This window comes from Ciona robusta, chromosome 3 (assembly GCF_009617815.1).
Source record: "Ciona robusta chromosome 3, ASM961781v2".
In the NCBI taxonomy this organism is placed as follows: domain Eukaryota; kingdom Metazoa; phylum Chordata; class Ascidiacea; order Phlebobranchia; family Cionidae; genus Ciona; species Ciona robusta.
The window spans coordinates 6345630-6365186 of NC_143237.1; the positions used below are offsets into that span (position 1 = coordinate 6345630).

Sequence of the window (19557 nt, forward strand, 5' to 3'; positions counted from 1 at the left end):
TAGATACGTATGATTTTAAATACCCGAATAGACCAAAGTCTATATAGAAATCTCTTTCCGTACGTGGACTTTGAAACTAACCAGTAACCACGAATACAAATACACTCGGATATCTATGTCAACTGTTGTAGCAATCGTCACGCTTCAGTAACTCCTACAGTTAAAATTCTTTTTGGGAAATTTAGAAAACTTTCTTTATATTTAGATGGTAAAATTACCATACGTGTTTATATGTCTATAGTTTTACGATACAAATGTCTCTAGCAAGAGCCAGAGCGTCTGGTCCGCTTGGAACGCTACAAAAACAAGCAGACCAACTAAAATCTAAGGTAAGAATTTGAAACAAACAATTTTAATACAATTTTTTAAAGTTTTTGATTGAAATATTAAAGCAAAATACACACATACTCATAGAATACCAGTATTGGCATTGCATAGTGTAGTTGGGAGTCAAAAATACACTTTCGGGCCATGTACACTGCTGTATTTTAAGCCTACATGATCATTCTATTTTTTTACACAAAAGAGATCTAAAGAACAGTTAAAGACTAATTAGTTAGGTGTTATTTGTTAAAAACTTTTGTATGATGGGTATTTGTTACAGGGTTAGAAAAGCGTAGTTAAGTTTGACGGTTAGCAGAAAACAGAAGGGAAGGATTCTTTATTAACACTGAACACTTAATCAAACCAAACTATTTTTAATACAACAACACTAATTTACTTTTCCTTTTTGTTGCAGATAGACGAAGTAACAGCCATCACAAAGAAATGGAGTTTCAAAGATGCAGAAGAGCCCCAAGTCATAACATGCCATGAAAATTGCATTCAATACAAAATAGAAGCCTCAACTCTCTTGCTTCAAGCTAACAACCTTCAAAAAGTAAGAACATTCTTTTTAAAAACAGATTCAACATTTCAATACCATTTATTATGACTACAATTTTTATTTTTTGGGGATAAAGTAAACTTTTCTACATCATTTACACAATATTTTACTTATAAGCAAATATTAATTGCAGCATGAAGAACCAGAGGCTGTTTCAAATTTTGAACAAAAGAAAATGGATGAAGTGAAAAGGTTACAGAACTGTCAGGTGAGAAAATTTTAATGTAGTATGTTATCATAGTTAAATGTCAGAAGACCAATTTTCCTGTCAGTAATAGTTTATTTATAGTTACATATAGCAGCTACTAAAGTAGGCCCTGTGGCCCAGTTGGTTAGCCCGCATGACTTTAACACAAAGGTTATATCCTTAAGGCGCTGCAATGTGGGAAATGAGCAAAGTTGTGCTTGGGCAAGATACCTAACGGCAATTGCTCAAACCCAGTGGTTACGTATGGTTTGTCTAAATTGTCATTCAAACAGAAAAAAATCAGCCAGAAAGTTACAATTATGGAAACTTGTAAGCTTGCACAAGGTGTATGAAACAGAACACTCGTGGTAACGGCTCTCATTTTTCAACTGTGCATATTCAAAGCGAGTATATTTATTCATTTTTTTCATGCAAATGCGTATTACAATCATGATGTTTAAACCAGATGCGTCTAGACAAAATAATGGAAACGATGGAAGAACTTGAAAATGGAGACAATTTGAGGTAATTTGAACAGTGGAGGTATTGTTGACTAGTTTCATTTGCCACCAGTTCCATTTGCCGGTCATCTACCAAAGTTTTATAAATTTATTAGAAACATAATGTTGAATCACTGTTACAGAGCAACACGAGAAAAAGAAATCAAAGAAATCAAGAAAGATGAAGCGGAAGAAGATAATGGTGATGACAATGAAGAGGAAGATCTTAGGTATCAATACAAATGTGATAAATTTAAAATTGTTTCGAGTAAAATAAATTGTCTTTTAAAATACAATATGTTAATATTGAAACTTTGTTTGATAGAAATTGCACTCTAAAGTATTGAAATTTATTCTGAAAACAATCACCCACAAAGTTACATGCGGTAATTAATAAGCAGGCACGAATTATTTAAAAACAGGCCCACAGCCGAGGGATTTATAAGTTAAAGGAATGTAACTTATTTACCCTCACATGGTGGTGCAAGGACAGTCCTTATAACATAGGTGTTCTGTTTCATACAACCCTTGCTTAATTACGAGTTACCATGTATGTAACTTTGTGGCTGATTAATTTTTCTGTCTATATGTATGGCAAGCAATTTGGCAACCCATTAGGTTATATTTCCTTTTTTTGTTTTTAAGTGAAGAAGAATATGAAGATGAAGAAGACACTGAAACGGAAGACCTTTATGAAGTTTTGTGCGACTTCCAAGGAGTACAAGATGATGATTTGAGCATAAAAGTTGGAGATATTGTTGATATTCTGTCTAAAAGGTGTGCCATATATATATATTGTCGAGTGGGTAATATATGATAGTACAGATGTACAGTGTATGTATATATTATCTATAGAGTGCTGTTTTTTTTGTTATTGTTAAGCTACATAACTTCCTGCTGTTGTTGCTACCAGGTATAACGCACTAAGCAAATGAATCTTTGGGATTTTTAATAAACCAACATTTCGTTCTGTTGATGGGAGATAGACATCATCTGGGTTTGACAAAGTAAAAAAATGTGAATTCATACAAATGCAGGGAAAAGATAATGTAGAAACAAACCGGTGTCACTGTCCCTCTATGTGAAAATAAATAGTAATTTTCATTCATTCAAGGTATTGTAGACATTTCATTTTTGTGCTGTCCAAACTGTCTTTTTGTGCCTTTAAAACTTCTGGGTTTGTTGTGAGCTTGTGACATCATCATTGGTTTAGGTGCTAAGTAATATTTATTCATTTAAGTTATTGTAGACACTTAATAGGTCTGTCCAAACTATCTTGTTGGTGGCGCAAATACTACGGCGTCTGTTGTGACGTTACCATTGGTTTAGGTGCCAATTACAGCTTCGTCGGTTGTGACGAAATTAATTACATCGGAGCACAAGTGACTTTAATTCTATGTTTCTTCAAGGGCTGATGGATGGTGGGAAGCGGAAAACGAGGAGGGCAAAGTCGGGATGGTTCCGTCAACTTTCCTCAAGAAATATGAGGAGGAAGAGGAGAAAGAAGTGGAAGTGAGCGCTCCTGTCTCCGAGGTTGCATCACCGGAGGGTATCATTCAAGATCCTGTAATTGAAGAATCATCGGAAGTTAATACTCCAAGAACGTGAGTCAAATTTTCTTTTAAATTGTTTTTTTTTTAATTAATTTTTTTTTTCGTGTAACTGGGGAAGTCGGCCAACTCTCTCTCTCTCTATGCCATAAAAAATTAACTGTAAAGGCCTCTCTAATTGTCCAACTGATGTACAGAAAAACAATTAATGTAATTCTAAGTTTTTTTAATGTAAAACAGTTGCAAATTATATTAAAAAATATATAATTTTGTTGTTGTGCTTAAATAAAATTTTTAAACTTTAGTGAATTTTGGCTTGAGTCTAACATATGGGCAAGTGAGGAAAGGTACAGAGTGTTCCACCTAAGCTGTGGTGTTGTCAGTTTTATTGCACAGTTATTCATTTTGCGTGTAGTCCGTCCACCCATAGCATTTTAGACTTTTCTTTTACACACACCTTTAAATGAGTGGTCTCTTAAGCTAAATTATCAGCTATGTGTTAAAAGTTACATATGTGGTAACTTGTGCAGCCACAAGGTGTATGAAACAGAACACCTGTGTTATAACAACTATCGTTTCCCCGCCAGAAGAGAATAAAAAAATTATCAGCCATGTGTAAAAGTTACATATGTGCTAACTCGTGCTGCCACAAGGTGTATGAAACAAAACACCTATGTTGTAACAACTATCGTTTCCCTCCACGCCAGCATAAATGGGTTACATCCATTAGTTTATTTTTTTTTAAATTAATATCACGAATCACTAAGCAGAATCACTCATTGCATGGTTTGGTGTTTTATGTTTTGAAAAATTGTGGCATGTTTTGAAAAACATTATATACACATGCACTGTGTTTCAATCGGCGCTGTGGCACAATGGTTAGCAAGCCAGAGGTAATGGGTTCAAGGCTCTTTGCTGCTACCATTGCAGGCATATGTGTCCTTGGGCAGGACACTTAATGGCAATTGCTCCAACTCAGCGGTCACTAATGTGTTGTCCAAATTATTGGTCACAGAAGAATAAAGTAAATTATATTTACATTCAACCATATATTTATCTGAATGTTTTAACCAGTGGTAAACAACTATGGAAAGGAATTAAAGACCAAGTGACTGAGGTAAAAGAAGTTTTAAAAAAACTAATCGAAATATATATGTGGCATGAATTCTATTGTGGATTAAGATCTTTTTTTCTAATACACTTGTTTAACAACATAATTTTACTAATTTTTCCCTCTGTATAAAATATATAAACACCTTTAGTTTTTAATTACTAAAACATATACACGAAGTAGTTCTGTGAAGTCTTTCTTACAGTGTGAATCTGCATTTGTATATTTTAAATTTATTGTAGACACTGGACACCTATGGTAACATAATTTTAAGAGAATTAACAGTTAAACAACAGTCATGAAACTACACTAAGGATAAAATATATAGAAAAACATTAGTTAAAAAGCGTGACTATAACATGTAACGGGAATTAACATATTTGTACCTTTTTTTAAAATTTAGCCTCAAAAGATGGATGTTACGGATGTTCTATCAGCCATGGGAGCTTTGCCTGCAGGGTTTCGTCCCTCCATGATGTACAACCTGCTTATGAAGAGTGAGGATTATTCACTACGTAAGGCAATACTACCAACACTGTCTGAATCTCAACTTGGCTTTGAAAACTTGCACTGGGACCCTGCAACAGATCAGGTTAATGTGGTTGAGTGTTTTTGTATGCGAAAGTGGAAAAAAGGTGGAAAAACAGGCGGGAAAAATAACTGTGACCAAACATCACACATCTTGATAAAGAGTATTTTCCAAACCATTTTATGTTAAGTAATACCACATCCCACAAGCGACTGTGGAAAAATAGGCAGAAAAAAAAGAGGGACTATCCTTGGTCAATCTACTGCAACATTTTCATTTTATGTTTGAAGTGTTTTTTTGCAATTTATTAATTATTTTAGGATTTCATTGTACAAGCACATGCAAGTATTTTATACATAAGTTGTATTTATTAGGTAATATTAATTATAAATCAATAAATTGTATTTTTAATTATAAATCATTAAGTTGAATTTTCACATATAAATTACTAAATTGTGTTTTCATTTTTTACAGTTGCGTAAATTGGTGACACGTGTGTTACGATCGTGTAGACTTTGGAAATGCAAGATGATACCCGTCCCCAGTACAGGGGTGGAAGTTCTAAGTAGACATGTGAGGATTGCATTGTTTGATGGAACCAATGTAAGTATTTATAAGATAAGTTTAATTGTGTCTTACAGTAATGCACTTCTCCTACAATTAAAAGTGTGGCCGTTTACTGTGAACTATTGGTGGAATTTCTTTTGGGGGTTAATCTTCTTCAAAGCTTGACTTCCCCCATTGTACGTGTTCTGTCTTTAGGCATGCTTAAATTTATCCAACAGTAGTTGCAGTTTCTTCAGGAATTTATTCTTACAGATCCTCAGTAACATACGCACAGTGCAAGCGCAAGCGGATGAGACAAAACCAAAAATGTGGAATTTCCCAACAACCAAGGTAAATCATAAATATATGAACATTAAAAGTTAATACGCTTAAAAAGACCTTGAAATTTGAAAAAATCCTACTCAGGTTCTTTTTTCTGCTAATGGATATAGTTTAAACATTTGAGGTAAGAAAAACCGAGTGCAAAAATCAATAATTGCATGAAAAAGTCTCTTCCAAAAAGTTGCCCACACAATTACATATGTGTTAACTCGTAAGCGAACACTAGGCATATGAAGCGAAACAGCCATACTATAACGACCATTGTTGACCCACCGCGAAGGTATATAAATTACAATCATACATACTTACAAATATCCAACAGACTGGTGCCATCCTACCAAGTTTATTAGATGGCCACAGCATTGTGAGAAGCAACAACAAGCACTCAAACATTGGCATCTTATTTGAGCTTGGTATCACCTATATTAGAACAGTAAGTCATATATTAAGCATGACCACTGAGCAGATTAGTTTATATCTCAGACATAAGTTTTTGCAACACAATAATGATGTAATGTTTAAAAAAATAAAGCACTGTTATAATAATATTATAAATTTAAAAAAAAATAAAATCAATATTATTTTTAAAGCTTCCATTAGGTAACTTGATTTATAAAGTACATTTTACCCTGTTAACTATAGTTTTAATACGTTAACAATATAAACTGTTACTGCTAAAAGTATGGATATCTCTTCAGAAACATACTCTACAATATTTATTCCAATTAATCGAAAACTAATGAAATAATATATAAATAAAAGTTATTCAGTAACTAATACAAAAATTGCATTAAAAATCAAGTACAGTTTTTAAAATGATTAATTTTGAGCACCACATATTTTATCGTTGTTGTTGCCCCTACCAATATTTCTCTAACGCCTGGTAACCTATGTAACTATGATTTAGCCGCCAAAGCGTTTGGTTCGTTTTAGCGACGGTCTGTTGTGCGAATACAGTGATTCAGAAAACGAGGAACAACCAGAAAGTGCACGGGACAAACTGAGGGTATCACACCTCTCACTCTAACCAAACTTTAATTCATCGGGATTTAAAACAAACTCACCAGTAGATTAAATTCGTGCAGTAACAGTCAGTGGTGCAGCCAGTTTTTTAAAAGTACAATCAGCCGCAACCGAATTATGGGATTAAGTGTCTCTAGACCAAAAAGAGTATTCAGCCACAAAGTTACATATGTGGTAACTCTGAGCGGGCAAAAGGTGTATGTAACAGAACACGTGTGGTATTATGGCTTTTGTTACCCGTAAAGACACAAATAAGCTTTATTCCCTTCTTAAGCTACCGGTTGCACCACTGTTAACAATTAATTCGTGGGTGATTTTGAATGCTTGGTTTAGACTCGGTGTTGGTTTCTGTGTCTTTTGTTTAACGGACTTTGGTGAAGGGTAGTGTCTTTAGTAACACAGTTAACTAGGTGTTCTCTGTAGCAAACTTAGGATAGTTTTTATAGCTCAGGTAGAGACATACAAATGTAGTTTGCATATAATCATATCATGATCTTCACTGTTTAAATTAATACCACAGTCAAATGATTTAATCCAATGCATTTCAATACCCAATGCTTATTCACATACAATAATACAAAAATTTAACCCCACCTACTTCATACAAATTAAAAATATAACCCACACACAACTAATTATTCAAACTCACAATCTAACACCAATCTCATCATTGTTACATCATACTGCTTATCAAGATGTTGATTATGACATCATAATGTTTATTCTCCAGCAAACAGGTGAAAGAGGAGAAATGTCATGCGGGTGGGTTCATCTCAAACTATTCGATGAACAAGGAAATGCTATACCTAATAAGTATGAAGTATTGTATAAAATATAACGTATATAAACTATTGTTGCCAGGCATAGGGTGAACATTTAAGGTAGCGTGTAACGGTCGTACCTTTTATCCAAAACGTTCTTTCCTTTTTAATCAATAAGCGTGTTTTAACAACTGTTGTTTTAATGTTACAAGCCGTCTTTTCGGTCTTCGTTATCGTGACCGAAGAGACAAAATAAATTTTATTCATTCAAGGTGCTTGGAGTAACATATTACTACAATTTTTGGAACAAGGGTGACATCATATGTTTTAGCATCCTACTTTATACCTTAAAATGGGTTTTACCCTGGGGTCTATAAGAACAAGCAGAGTTGAGAGTATACTGCATTTGCTACATTAATTCAGGGTGTTCCCAATGTTAAACAACAATAATGCCATTAAAAAAAAGCTTATGCTGTAAGGAATGTTATAAATCTGATAAAACTTCAACGGCAAAAAACTCACAGGGCATATGAGCTTAATTTAAATGGAGGAACACCTTTTGAACAAGGAGTTGAAGTTGATCCATCTATTAAGAAAAGAGGTTTTAATTGCATTTTATTTCATAATTATATGTTTTAGGGAAAGTCCTAGGTACCATGGCATGCCAAGCAATTATATAGTAATAACCTAAATACAAATAAAACCCTTTTTTTTATTTAGACATGTTTTGTAGTATAGGAGGGTACAACTAAAATGTATAAAATATTCCATTAGGTTATAAGTGATCTGATTTCATTTAAACAAACATATTATTTTTGTTGCAGCTCCATCCAGCAGACTTCGTTTACTGCTAGCAGCGAACAAACAACCAAAACTGATGGTTCAGATTGGAACACCTTCTAATGCAAAGAGAAAGTATATGGAGTGAGTATTGTTTCTTAATGTGCACCATGTATGGTGGCTTGTGGGTTATTGTCGAATACGTCTTTGGTCAAGTGGATTAAAGACAATTACTCCAACCCAGTGGTCACATATGCTTGGTCTAGTTTGTCATTCACACATTAAAAAACAACCACCAACAAAAAACAAGCATGAGGTGTATGAAATAGAACAATTCAGTTATAATGATGGTGTTGTGCCCTGTCACACGAGGAAAAAACGATTTTCATTATTTTATTCCACAAGTTTTATGTAGGAAAACTAAAACATCTGATTTACCTTCAGACTCCTTCCTTCAAACATCATCCTACCTTCCACATTTTGTGAAATTGTTTCGTATTTTCGTCGAGTGTTGGTAGATGCATTGGTTAGAAACCGAATTTCAACAACGGATGCCGATCTTGTTGATTCACCTGTTATTGCTACATTTATTGAAGCAGCTGGTTCCTCTGATATTATGGATGCTATCAGGGTAAGTAAGAAAGCTGTGTAAGTTTTTTTGCTTGTTTTTTTAAGAAAGGTGTATTTTGGGATATGCAATTTCGACAAGCAGAAACTTTGGTGCTATGTTTAATCACATTTTAGCATTTCTACCCATATACAAATTTTTGTTTTTCGTTGGTATGCGTATGCCGCTAAGTAATTTTCCACATTGTTAAGCAAACACAAAATAAAGACGTTGATTGAAAAACAAGCTTGTTCAGTGTTTTTATCAGTTTTGCTTTTCATTTCACAGAATCTTTGGAGTGAAAAAGCAAAAGAATTCACAAGAGCGGATAAGGTAACAGTCTAAAAAAGTATAAATGATTTTATATTAAAATGTTACTGTACTTGATGGTAGAGAGACAAAGACAGTCTGAAAGACGTATTCAAATCTACTGTAATGGAAACTGCATACCCTCTACTACATTCTAACCAACTCACTAAACCAAAGTGGGCGGACTACCAAGTAGAATCGGTGAGTCAAATTTGCTGGGAGATGTATATTACGGAAGCAAAAGTTTGCACTAAGAGACTTTGTCACGTTAGACCCCTTGTGCCAATATTTTTTGTCAATAAGAACAGGGGTATTTTGTATCATGTCCGTCGAGCTAGCCCGCAAGTTATTACATGTTTTTTCCTTCTGCTCCTCTGTTTGGCTTATAATTTAAACAGCACATTAGTAGTCACTGGGTTGGTAAAATAGGTGATAAGTGTCTTTGTCCAAAGTCATACAGCACAATTGTAGTGGCTTCAAATCATACATGTAACCGCTAGCACCAAGCCATGACACCAAACACGGTAAATAGAATGACTGACCCAAAGATACACCCCACAATTTTTGAAAATCACAATACCGTTTTGGATTATTGGCACATGTAACCATTAAGCCATGCCACCAGACATAGTAAATAGAATGACAAACTTTTAATTAGCAACAAACTTATATTTCACAGCAAAGATGGCAGTACATCAACCAAACTACTCAAGCGACCAAAGCACCAAACGGAGCTCTTAACTTCTTCTTATCAACATCTGATAATGTTGAACCATTCGACAATATATCAGAACTTACTTTTGATATAAGTGACCATGCACAGTTAATTTTGTAGATTTTTCATTATCAAGTTTTTTTTTATGCTTTCGTCCATCTTTTGTAGCAGTATTGAATGAATGAATATTAACGAACTTTTTTATAATTAAACAAAAACATACAACTTGTGTGTTTTTGGTGACAGTATTGTTAACAAAAAGAATAGAACTTTTGTACGAGATGGGTTTTAGAGCAGTGGTTCCCAAACTAAGCCATGAAAACATTTTCATCAGGCCATAGATCTATTTAAAACAGCCATAAACCAATATGAACGTATTTAGATCTAATAAGATTCCGAACCACTGTTTGAAGCATTTTCTATGCTGACCCTTCAGTGAGAGCTTCAACCAGTTCTCCAGCTTGAGCCATTTCTTTAACAATATCCAATCCCCCTATTAACTCCGCCCCTGCATACAGTTGTGGGTATGTAGGCCAATCCGAATATTTCTTCAATCCCTGCCTTATATCTTCATTGGTTAAAATATCAAAATGTGTGTAAGTGACTCCGGCCTCACTGAGGATCTGAACAATTTGACGACTGAATCCACATTTTGGAGTGCCTGGTTCACCCTTCATGAACAGGACTACATGGCTTTGAGTGATAATTTTCTAAGAAAGAAAAAAAATCAATATTGTATGTAGGGATGCACATTACAGAATTTCGAATCCATGAGATTCGAATCTAATTACGGGATTCGGTATTCTGTTTAATGACGTCATCACACGTCACCTCACATTCTATATTAACAATTTTTGAAACTTATTAATTTGGAAAAAAAAAAATTTTGTGTTTGTGGGACTTTCGAGAGTAAACGTTTCGTAACGTCTTTTCATAGCTTGCTATACGTTTTGTGACGCAAAAAAACTACCCAATGGTATAATTTTTGATCATTTTACAGCTTGTGATCCAACAAGGCTGCTATGAAAGAGTCAATAAACTGACTTTTGTGGGTAAAATTCATTTTCCTATAAATATGAAAAGATTCGAAATTCTAGATTCGGAATTCTAGATTCGAAATAAAGTATTCTAGGATATCCTAGAATACCTAATTATTCTGTAATGTGCATCCCTAATTGTATGTATATGTTGCTGCCAGGTGTTATAACACGGAAAGAGATCTTCCAGCAGTTGTTTGTTTATTGATCATAAAAAAAAAACGATATTTCGTCTGCCATACTGCAAGACATAATCAGAATTTGCCGTTAACATTTGCCAGAAGACCTCTTTCAGACTTAAACTATTATTCAGAAACTGTGAAGCTATTCTTCTCAACCGCTTGATTACCATCCAGTCTATCATTTGATTTAATTGGGTCGCTCACTGCAGAATAGCCACACATAACCTAGTTTACTGATCAGTAATGAATAAACTATTATTTAAAAGTAAAAAAGTTCCCGTTTTTTATATTTATTAAAACTACAACAGCGGTATCGGTTGGAGTTTGTGGAGAACTAGTCTTTTAACTTGGAATTATATAAAGTTACTTTAAGCCTATTTACCTTAGCTTCCACTTCCAGATAACACATAGTCATTAATTATAATTTACACACTTAAGAAACCGTAAGCGGACATGGGATATGCGAAACAGAAAGTTATAACGACTGTAATTGCTTTGCCACGTGGGTATGTTGAATTCATTCATTTCCAAATAAAATATCGATTATAATTCCTTACCTTTATTTGTTGTTCTAAAGTTTGTGTTTCGTCCTGAGTTGGCAACGCACTTGTTAGTTCCCCTTCCTGCACCATTTCTTTCACAATATCCAATCCACCAATTAGTTCGCCTGTATAAGATGAAGATGTTTTTTTAACTTCTTTATAATAAGAAAATAGAAGAAGAATATATAACTTAGTTTATCGAAGCGACACTCACATGGCCGGAAAACGAGAGTCATTAAACATGGGTGTTCTGTTTGATACACCTCGTGTTAGTGGCACCAACTTGGAGCGATTGCTGTTGGGGGCCAACAACGCAGCAAAGAGCCTTGAACCCATTACCTCTGAGTTAGAGGTAGGCCCACTTGGCACTTACCAACTGTGCTACGGAGCCAGACAAATAGGGACGTGTTCATAAGGTCAAAATCTCCTTAGGTAAGTATCATAATAAAAAAGCTGTCATTAAATGCAGGATTATAAGATTTGTGGTAACTTTAAGAGAATTCTCCAAACATGTATGTTGGTGTTTTACACGACAAAAAATAGCTATTATAAAATGTAACCACTTATATTATAAAATAACTATATGTAACTACTAACCAATACCACTACAACTGTTTAAAAATGTATAACTATGTCTGTGCTAAGTAGTTATAATAGATTTACCGTTAACATATAACTGAGGATAAGTTGGCCAGTTTGAAAACTCCTTCAGTCCTTGTCGGACCTCTTGGTCTTGTAGGATATCAAAAGTGGAATATTTGCATTTATGTTCATTAAGTATTGAAACCATAGTTCTGCTAAATCCACACTTTGGTTCCTTTGGGTTTCCCTTAATAAATAGATGAATTTAACTTGTTTATTCTGGTGTGGCGAGGCATTGATGGTTTTTATATTATAGATGTCCTATTTTATACATATTTTTTTTCTCCTAAAAAGTATGCATCTATATGGGTATACAGATTTTTTTTAGTTACCAAGTATGCATCTATATTGGTGAATATTTCGTATGTATTGCTGACAATTTGGACAAACCATTAGTGACCACAAATGTCTTTGGCACTTGGCCAAGGATACAAATGCCACAAATGGTTGCAGCATTGAGGTTTGAAGTCAGTATCCTTTGGTTGTAATGAAAATGCCCAACCACTGCACTTTTTTTGTGAATGTATTTACAGTAAACTCTATTGTCACTGACTGTATAGTATACCTAGCCATGGAAAATGAGACATGGTTTGTCATACCTTCATAAACATTATACAAGGAGCTGAATTGATGAGTGACTTCAGTTTATTATTAAGGGCAGTTTTGGGGTCAGTTGTGGTTGGAGTAGGAGGGGCAATCGTATCGATGTGTTGTGCAACCTGGGAGAACAAAAATATTAAAAATTTCTAATCAATAGGAACAGGAAAGGTTTCTACTTAATAAGGGTTTTTATTTAGAGCTACCAGCATAAAAATCTGTGTGATGTAATCATAAACTGGGTAAGGCAATACTTAATGGAACAAGAGACCAATGTAGTGCCGTAGTGGCAGCCTATCATATGCATGTATTTTGGCATATTTTCACTCCTGAGTCCTGAATATAAGTTTTTATTTATTCACCAATTTAGTGAGTTCCGGGGCATGAGCTCCATTCAATTTTCCAATTTTTTGTTTGTTTTTAATAAAAATAAACGTCGGCACAGCTTCAATCTCATATTTGACTGAAACTTCAGGCAGTTCTTCAGCTTCTATTGTTAAGAAAACAACCTAGATTGAAAAAAGTTTATATATTATACATTATATATATACATTATACATATATATATACACCTTTAGCTTTACACTACATATATAAATATACAGGTTAAATTAAAATTGTATATTTTTTAATATCGTTTGCATTTGCAGCTTGTGTTATAAATTTAGATTAAAAACAAGAGGGTGTTAAGCCCATTTTCCATAACAAAATTAACCAGGATGTTTATCTGTGTTAACAATTATGAATTATCCCATATAATTTGAATGTAGGTTACATCAGATTGGAAATACGACGGAAAAAGAAATTGTTGCACATGTAACAATTATTGCTTTAGAAAGGCTGTTTAGAAGAAAACACAATCATGAATCTGTTATAGAAATGCCCTCCCCCAAAAAAACTAGCCAATCCAGTTGAAAGGCAGAAGTTAGAAGAAGTTACTCATTGGCCATTGGGATCGGATGTAAAATAACAACAATTTTCAACTTTTAACAAATTTTCCCCCTATATTGTAGTTATACACTTATATTATACAACTAGCAGAATATTTACATTTGTGTTTTTCTTTGCAAGTTCTTCCATTACATCGTTCATCTGTTTACATTGCTCAGCCCATGGGGCCCAGAAATGAACAACAACGAGCGACTTTTTTGCCTCTTCAAGTCGAGTACTGAACACCTGGAATGCAGAAACAAATTTAAATGTGTGATGTAACTTGCTTTATCCTCACATGGCTGGAAAAAATGACAGCCATTATCACACACGACACACAGGTGTTCTTGTTATGTTCTATAAACCTTGCCAGCTTACAAGTTACCATGTATGTAACTTGGTGGATAATTGTTTTTCTGCATTGCAAGCAATTTAGACAACTCATTAGTGTAGTAGCATGTTAAACGTAAGTGTTCCATTTCGGCATTTTATACACTTCGTGCCTGCTTGAGACCAATTTTGACCAAATAAGTACTTTGTGGATATTTGTTCTTTATTATTTATCACATGTTTTTCTGACATCATACATTAATTCATACATACCGCTTCATTCTTTATATGAATAAGTCTTCCCATGTTTTAAACCTGGCAAATTAACACTATTTTCCAAAATCCTAGGTTATATCTGAAAACAAATTTAAACGTTTAAAAAAGAGAATATTCAAAAGAGTTTTAGTTTAATGTCTATACCTGGCAAGGACGGTTTGTAGACGTATTCGAATATAAAAAATAAAATAGTCTATTTTATTTTAAATACAACACCTTCTGTAGCATACGTTGAATCTTTATAAAGCAAACACATGCAGGACAATTACCATGACCGTACGATTATTTTTTACAACACCATGACACAGCGTTTATGCTTGGCTCGCAAAAAATCACTTTTTACCGTGTCAGGGCGAGTAATGAAATATTAAATAAACGTTATTTACAAAATTAATAAATAATTTTTGAATTTGTAATAAAAATTAGCTTATAAAAAGATTAAAAAAGGTGTTTTTAAAGGGACAGCTAAACTATACTTTTCAAACCTCTATGGCACTGCTTGCAAGTCGCGTAATAAACCGTTCAACCGTGTCATCTACGTCATAAAGAAACAAACTAAGGAACAGATCACGACTGACGAAGTAAACTTTACAGAAGGAAGACTAGTTGATTACCCCATTGAATAGCAACAAAAATTAAATTTGTGTTCACTTTTCCATTTATTTCAGCAATAATATATGTGTGAATTTTATAAAATCCAGTTAAAATGTTTTATTATATACAGAACAGTTGAATAGTAGCGGAAAACGACGAAACGTAAGCTCTTAATCTATTTATTAATCTCTTGATACATTGGAAGTATGGGACTTTGTAAATGTCCGAAACGGAAAGTGACCAACTTATTCTGCTTCGAACACCGAGTGAATGTGTGTGAATATTGTTTGATTGACAACCATCCGAGGGTAAGCGTTTAACTATAACTATCATCCCATTCTTATTCACATGTATATATAATTTTATTTTTGTAATGTAAAGTTTTACAAGATTTCCGGTACTTACGGAAGGCTGCAATTATTATCTTTTGTGAGCCATTTATGTACTTTGTTTACGCCTATTAGTTTGTACAAACTTTGTAGTACCTTTATTAGTGGTATACGGAGACTTTTTAGCACAAGGTTTGGTTTAATAAATACTTAATACCCTCTATAAAATATGGCACAACTACTGATAGAAATAATGTGTTCTTTATATTTCAGTGCATTATCCAGTCCTACCTAAATTGGCTTAAAGACAGCGACTACATTCCTAACTGCCAACTTTGTGATGGCAGTTTATTGGAAGGAGAAGTTGTTCGATTGTTGTGTTATGGTAAAACAAACAAACATATATTGGTGGTAGTGGAGAATTCGTCTCATCGCTACATACTATCTGATAAACGCACAACACGCCTACTAACTCCTATAACAACTAATTCCTAACTAATATCTAGGGATGTGTTAAAGTTGTAAAAGCTTGGGTTCACTATGTGCCAAGCTTCAAGGCCCAATTTTTAAAATTGATAAGTTCGGACTTGGCGTATTCCTACTAAGAACTCCTAACTACCAACCTCTAGCACTTTCTAGCAGCCTAATCTGTAACATACCAAAGGATTCTCCACTAGTGCTTGTGTTTTTGACAAATGTAATTTTGACAGCTTAATGATTATGACATGACCTGTTTTTTTGACAGCTGGATTGTCAACCCCCTAAGAATTAAAAATAAAGCTTAGCGGTCTTGCAGTTTTTCTAATTTATCTTTTTAAATTTGTAGTAGATCAGATGGCATAATTGGCATACATTCGTTCTTTGGTTTTATTCATTGTTTCCTTTACCATAGAGCGTATAACTGAAGTATCTATAACATCTGCATAGTCGAGCTTATTTCTTTTGCAGTTAAACAACTCTGAATCAATAAAATCATTGGAAACATTTAATAATCCCCATTTTAGGCGTAGGCCTTTATAATACAATCCTGTTTTTGCAAGATTTTTATTGTGATTTTTCATTACAGATGTTTTCCACATTAGTTGCTTAGAAAAACACTTTCGCAATCTCCCTTTAAACACTGCACCAGCTGGTTATCGATGTCCAGCATGTGAAACTAAAATATTCCCAGCTCCAAACCAAGCAGGGAAAGTGGTTGATAAATTAAAAGAAGTTCTTTCAAAATATAACTGGGCAAGAGTTGGGCTATGCTTGCCATTGGTAAGTTTAATAATTGTTGTTTATATGTAACTGGTATCTGTTAAAAATTGTTCTGTTTACTTATGACTAAGCTAATATTTGTGTGTGCGTTTGTAAGTAAGTTGGCAATCTAGGGTTTATTGTATAATAAAGGTCATTATGGACTGTACATCATAGTAGGTCCAAAGGTTATGGTAAAAACAATGGTTCTGGTATTGCTACAGAACTTGTGGTGCAGTAGTAGCAATTGTTAAATTATATTGATAAAAAGTCTCCCAACAGTTTAAAACATTGCAATTAAATGCTTTAAATATATTTTAAACAACAGATTGATGAATCAGAGATGACAAAGTTTAACGAAAGTGAAATAATTGAAGATATGGAAGATGATACTTTACATGGCTCCATTATACCAACACATACTACAGACACTACTTCTGTTTCATTTAACACAACAACCACAAACATAAACACAAGTGACAACCATACTACGTATATAAGGCAAGACTATCGGCAGTCGAATAATAACGATCGTAACTCGGTGAGTCAAATATAAATCCCGTCATGTGTATTGTATGAATAAGCAATGGTAGGAAATTATACATAAAGTAGGTCTGTTGTTTTGTCCTGTAAGTATGACCTTAAGTATAAAGCAATGCATTTTGCATGCATAATTTCCCACAACTGCATATTCAAATCATCTATCTATTATAGACTGTTAAGAAGTTAGAAGTATATAATCTTATTTTACTTCTATGATATTATCTACATGCTACATCTAATCGACTGCGGAAAAATAGGCTGAATCGCCTGAATGTAGCTTAAATCTAAAGTGGTTTACTAGGATATAGGACCTCAGTAAAATGTGGTGTGAATGTGTGTGATTAATATGTGTTAAACCTTTTATTTAACACATATAGTAGGTGGGGAAAGATGGGACACCTTTAGCACATATTATCTAAATATCCTGATTGTTTTTTAAAGTTTAATTAACAACTGCCTATAGGAGTTGTGAAGATAAGGTTTTATAATTCTTTTGTTGTTATATTAATCAGTAGCAATAAGAAAAAGTCATACTCAGCACGAACCTGTAGGCTTATTAAATACATAAATAAGGCATTTTTCCCTGCAGATAAATGAAGCGTTCTCTCCACCATTACATCAAAACAAGTCAAAAATAAAAGACAATCCAACAATATTATCAATGGAGGAAAATCTTCCATCCAACACGGACTTCAAAGCTGTTCCAAGGAAGATTCTCGGAGCATCTTCTTATCATCCTTTTGGAGGACAATCCTTGGATGGGAGTGATCCGGATGGTGTGGATAAATACAAAAGAAGATCAGCGTTAAGTTGGCTTAAAAGATGGCTCAGGTATTGTATATAACTGCAAGCTTGTTTGTACACTAACTGTACATTTCTGTTTTCTACTATTTTTTTGGTTTGATTTTTGAACCTGTATAAAATTGCTATTATTTTTAACCTTTTTTCTAAAGTAACCCTTTAGTAGTTTAGCATAATCATTCACTTAATAATCCTATTCTAAAGTAACACTAAGGCTAAGATTGCCTTTTTGAGAAGCTTATCTTAGGTCTACTGTAGCTATATACCTTTTAGACAACTAATGTAGTAGACTTGCAGCTTTTATAAACAATCTTAAAAGTCCTCTCTAGTCAATCAGCCTGCCTTACTGTAGGACCTTACACATACAGATGAAAAACAACATCAAAAGTATCAAATTTTTTTAACAACAAACTTGTAAATACAGGTCACGAATGTTAAGAAGCCGACATGACACGCGACTGATGCCACGCAAAGCCGCCGTCATATTTTTCATTATTTTCCTTGCCTTGCTCACGTTTATTGTCTTTGCAACTAAAGTGGGGCGGGGTAACAACGACGACCCCAGCTTTGACCCCATGCATAACCCCAACATTCACGTTGCAAGGCACGTGGGTGAGCTACAAGACCCACTAATTGGGGGGGATCCATTACAAGCCATGCAACCAGCAGCTGGGGGCAGATAAAGACACCTTGCCATAATATGCCGCAATCGAATCAGTGTATTTTATTTTTGTTCACTTTGTATTTATACGTGATGTACATTGCATTTACTGAAGTTATGTTGGAAATTTTTATCTTTTTACATGCATACCAACCTGTATGATTAGTTCTACACATGAGCTACAGTCCTATGATGTTTATATATTGTATCCTTGTTGTTTTATCAAAGAATATAAGTGGTGCAATGTATATTCGTTCTTTTTTCACCAAGCCCTCAACGGCTCAACAGCAATTTCTTAAAATCCGATGCATGTTTGTCCGGTACCAATCATTATCAGTTGAAGATTTTTGCTTTTTGCTCAACGTCATTTTGACCTCTGTTTCCAAATAGTACGTTTGACTTTAAACTTAATTGTCTGTGTTTGGAACAAGCATCTGCACCAATTACAGAAGGCAGTTTAATTCATACAAAACTCACAATAAGGACATTGCATTCTTTATTGGATGGACAATGTTTCGCTATTATTTTCGTGAACGTTGGCCGGCGTTGTTCACAACTTTTTCAATAGTTTCTTGCGCACTCAAAACTCCATAGTACCTCCGACGCCGGGGCACATCTCCTAAGCTTTAAACCAGAGATTCTGGATTCAAGACCAGCCGTTGCCACCATTGTAGGCGTCGGGGTCCCATGACAGTTGCTCCAAACCAGTGGTCACGAATGTTTTGTCTAAACTTAGTCTTATAGCAGGGTGGGGGGAGATAGGACACCTTTTCATTATACTTTCTTGTCGCATTTGGTAGTAAACCAAGAAAGTTCAAAGAATTTTAAAACCGTATTCCCACGACTCCCGTAGACAGTTGTTAAATGTTTAACACGATCATGATATTTAAATATTATGTGCTAAAGGTGTTCTTTCGTACCCAACACTACTATATATGAAAACAAACAAGCAGCTACAAAGTTACGTTCGCGGTGGATCGTAAGCTGGCAGCACGAGGTGTAGAAAAC

At 34.3% G+C, this 19557-nt stretch overlaps 3 protein-coding genes across 5 annotated transcripts; 2 read left to right on the forward strand and 1 right to left on the reverse strand.

Moving 5' to 3' along the window:
• Nucleotides 1-110: 110 nt before the first annotated feature.
• On the forward strand, nt 111-10071 carry LOC149738614 (nephrocystin-1-like). 3 transcript variants are annotated; one of them, XM_089874475.1, is made up of 21 exons: nt 111-329; nt 740-880; nt 1020-1094; nt 1540-1598; nt 1717-1803; nt 2219-2350; nt 2983-3177; nt 3429-3470; nt 4198-4240; nt 4638-4826; nt 5238-5366; nt 5583-5660; nt 5974-6084; nt 6559-6657; nt 7405-7487; nt 7960-8036; nt 8260-8359; nt 8660-8846; nt 9111-9155; nt 9216-9332; nt 9811-10071. In XM_089874475.1, the coding sequence occupies exons 1-21, from the start codon at nt 255-257 to the stop codon at nt 9964-9966; spliced, it is 2220 nt and encodes a 739-aa protein (XP_089730601.1). In that variant the 5' UTR covers nt 111-254; the 3' UTR covers nt 9967-10071. The 3 variants fall into 3 exon arrangements, with proteins under 3 accessions (XP_089730601.1, XP_089730603.1, XP_089730602.1); XM_089874477.1 differs by lacking the exon at nt 6559-6657; XM_089874476.1 differs by lacking the exon at nt 3429-3470.
• Nucleotides 9767-14515, reverse strand: LOC149738615 (glutaredoxin-3-like). The gene is made up of 7 exons (XM_089874497.1): nt 14380-14515; nt 13897-14022; nt 13209-13355; nt 12849-12968; nt 12271-12436; nt 11623-11732; nt 9767-10556 (listed from the first exon to the last, which is right to left on the reverse strand). The coding sequence occupies exons 1-7, from the start codon at nt 14410-14412 to the stop codon at nt 10266-10268; spliced, it is 993 nt and encodes a 330-aa protein (XP_089730623.1). The 5' UTR covers nt 14413-14515; the 3' UTR covers nt 9767-10265.
• A 516-nt stretch (nt 14516-15031) lies between these two features.
• Nucleotides 15032-18797, forward strand: LOC149738616 (zinc finger protein-like 1 homolog). Its single transcript, XM_089874493.1, has 6 exons — nt 15032-15284; nt 15579-15690; nt 16372-16565; nt 16873-17085; nt 17677-17918; nt 18313-18797. Exons 1-6 carry the CDS (start codon nt 15183-15185, stop codon nt 18569-18571), a joined length of 1122 nt encoding a protein of 373 aa, XP_089730619.1. The 5' UTR covers nt 15032-15182; the 3' UTR covers nt 18572-18797.
• Nucleotides 18798-19557: the final 760 nt, after the last annotated feature.